The sequence below is a fragment of the Castanea sativa genome, chromosome 5, assembly GCF_040712315.1.
Source record: "Castanea sativa cultivar Marrone di Chiusa Pesio chromosome 5, ASM4071231v1".
NCBI lineage: Eukaryota > Viridiplantae > Streptophyta > Magnoliopsida > Fagales > Fagaceae > Castanea > Castanea sativa.
In genome coordinates, this window is record NC_134017.1 from 21,214,559 (window position 1) to 21,217,389 (window position 2,831).

Sequence of the window (2,831 nt, forward strand, 5' to 3'; positions counted from 1 at the left end):
ATTGAAAGCGCACCAATGTCGATCAGATTCACACAGTTGCTGTTCAACTCTTACGATGGAAAGACAGACCCAGTGGAACATATAAACCACTACATTCAAATAATGTCTTTGCACGCTCAAAATTATGTGCTAATGTGTAAAGTGTTTCCCTCGAACCTCAGCCCTACCGCTTTGAGTTGGTTCAATAGATTAAGGAAAGGGTCGATCCATAGTTTTTTCGAATTGATCTAGGAGATTGGTGTACGGTTCATGACCTGCAACCGAGTCCCACAGCCCATGGACGCATTGCTGTCAATGAAAATGGGGGTTGGGGAGACCCTCCGTAATTATGCTAACTAATATTAGGAACTGTACAATGAGATTGGCGGGGGTAATGAAAAAATCGCGGCGAGTACTTTTCGAATGGGGTTGCTCGAAGATTCCAGACTGCAGGAATCGTTGACGACGAGGCCTCCCGAGGACATGAGGTAGTTGATGAGATGCATCGAGGAGTATAAACGATTGGAAGATGATCGGTTACAGAGCAAGGGCCAGGCCTTACTCATAAATCATCCTCGACATATCGGCTTTCAATCAAGACCCTGACGAGATTTAAGAATTCAAGAACCAAGGCCGCAAATGGGAAAGGTGAACGTAGCCTTCAAGGAACCGGTACACAGAATTGTGGATCGAATCAAGAACAAGCTGTATTTTAAGCGGCCAAACAAGATGGAAGGAGACCTATCTAGGAGAAATCAAAACTTGTATTGTACTTACCGAGCAGTGTAGGGTGTTAAAATATCATTTAGAGCAATTGGTGAAAGTGGGGTATTTGAAAGAGTTTGTGGTGGAGCCAAGAAATCAAGAAGCCAGACAGGCAGCTCGGTTGCGCAGAAATCCTCTCCCACTCCCTTTGGGAGTAATAGAAGTCATCCACGCAGCTCCAAAAGGCTCTTAGGCATCTATGAGAAGGGGGGTATTGGTTGTGGTACTGACGGAAAGTTGCATGGGCGAGCAACCCTTCGAGAAGAAGTTGAGGTACACTCAGCAGCCCATTGCTTTTAATGATGATGATATGGAAGGCACCATTCAGACACACGACGATGCTCTGGTGGTTACGGCCTGTATAAATGGTTTCATAGTAAAGAGGGTAATGATAGATCAAGGGAGCGGTGCAAATGTAATGTATCCCGACTTATATAGGGGGCTTGGTCTGAAGAAGGAAGACCTATCTAAGTATGATACGCCATTGATGGAGTTTGACAGCCATATGGTAATTCCAGAAGGACAGATTTCACTCCCCGTAAGTATGGAGGATAAGGAGGTGATCGTAACGTTCATAGTGGTCGCTTCTTTCTCCCCGTACACTACGAACCTCGAAAAGGTTGTGGATTCATGCCATGGGAGTCGTGCCGTCCACCTTGCATGTGAAGGTCAAGTTTTGCACCGAGAAGGGAATAGTCGAGATAAGGGGCAATCAACAAGTAGCCAGACAATACTTAGTGGCCACGGCTAGCTGGGGAATCAAGCAAAAGGAGTCAATCGAGAAAACCCCTTTATAGCAACTATAGGGACCCCAAGAGGAAATGGGGGCTAGCTGTGCCGAAGACTTAGTGAAAGTAAAGATTCTGCCGGATTACAAAAATAATTTTTTGATAGGGGCAAGTTTGAAGGACAGAGAGAAGGTGGAGTTATTGCTTTTTCTTGTACAGAACATAGACGTATTCGCTTGAAGTCCGTACGAGGTGCCTGGGGTTGACCCTGAATTTATAGTCCACAAACTTAACATGGACCCTCTGCACCCTCCTAAGAAGCAGAGGCCAAGGAGATCGGCTAAAGAGCATGTCGAAGCCGTTAGACAAGAGGTTGGGAAATTGAAGGAGGCTGGGGCTATAAAGGAGGCATCTTTCCAAAATGGCTTTAAAACATGTGGTAGTAAAGAAGAAAAATGGCAAGTGGAAGGTTTATGTTGACTTTACTGACTTAAACCGAGCATGCCCAAATGATCTATTCCTGATACTGAAGATTGATCAGCTGGTGGATGCCACGTACTGGCATCCAAGGATGAGCTTTTTGGACGCTTTTCAAGGTTATCACCAGATTGCCTTGGCTGCCGAAGATCAGGAAAAGACTGCATTTATAACACCTGATGCTAATTATCATTACACCGTGATGCCGTTCGGATTGAAGAATGCGAGAGCCATTTATCAATGAATGATGACAGGGATGTTTAAGGATAAGATTGGGCGTACAGTCGAGGTATACATTGATGACATGGTGATAAAAAGCAAGCAAGAGGGGCAACATATTGACGACCTCGAAGAAGTGTTTAAAATACTCTGACAACACCAGCTGCGTCTCAATGCAGATAAGTGCACCTTTAGAGGAGAGGCCGGTAAGTTCCTGGGCTATTTGATCACTAAACGGGGAATCGAAGTTAACCCCAATCAAATTGAAGCTGTGAAACGTCTAAAACCACCGAGCGGTCCAAAAGAGGTCCAGAAATTGACCGGCATGTTAGTTGTCCTTAACCGGTTTATTTCCAAGTTTGCTGATCGGTGCCGACCATTTTATCAGCTTTTGAAGAAGTGGAAAAGGTTCCAGTGGAATGAAGAATGTGACAAAGCCTTCCAAGACCTAAAAGAATATCTTGGGTGAGCACCAATTTTGACAGTCCCGGAGCTCGGAGAAGATTTAAACATGTATTTCTCGGTATCCGAGCATGCTGCGAGCGCAATGTTGCTGAGGGATAAAGGTGTGCAGCTACCAATATACTATATAAGAAAAACATTTGTTGACGCTAAGACGAGGTATTTTCCACTAGAGAAGTTGGTGCTAGCACTCGTGCACTC

General features: G+C 44.9%; 1 protein-coding gene across 1 annotated transcript; it reads left to right on the plus strand.

Moving 5' to 3' along the window:
- Nucleotides 1-985: 985 nt before the first annotated feature.
- On the plus strand, nt 986-1,495 carry LOC142634909 (uncharacterized). The gene has a single exon (XM_075809150.1). It carries the CDS (start codon nt 986-988, stop codon nt 1,493-1,495), a length of 510 nt encoding a protein of 169 aa, XP_075665265.1.
- Nucleotides 1,496-2,831: the final 1,336 nt, after the last annotated feature.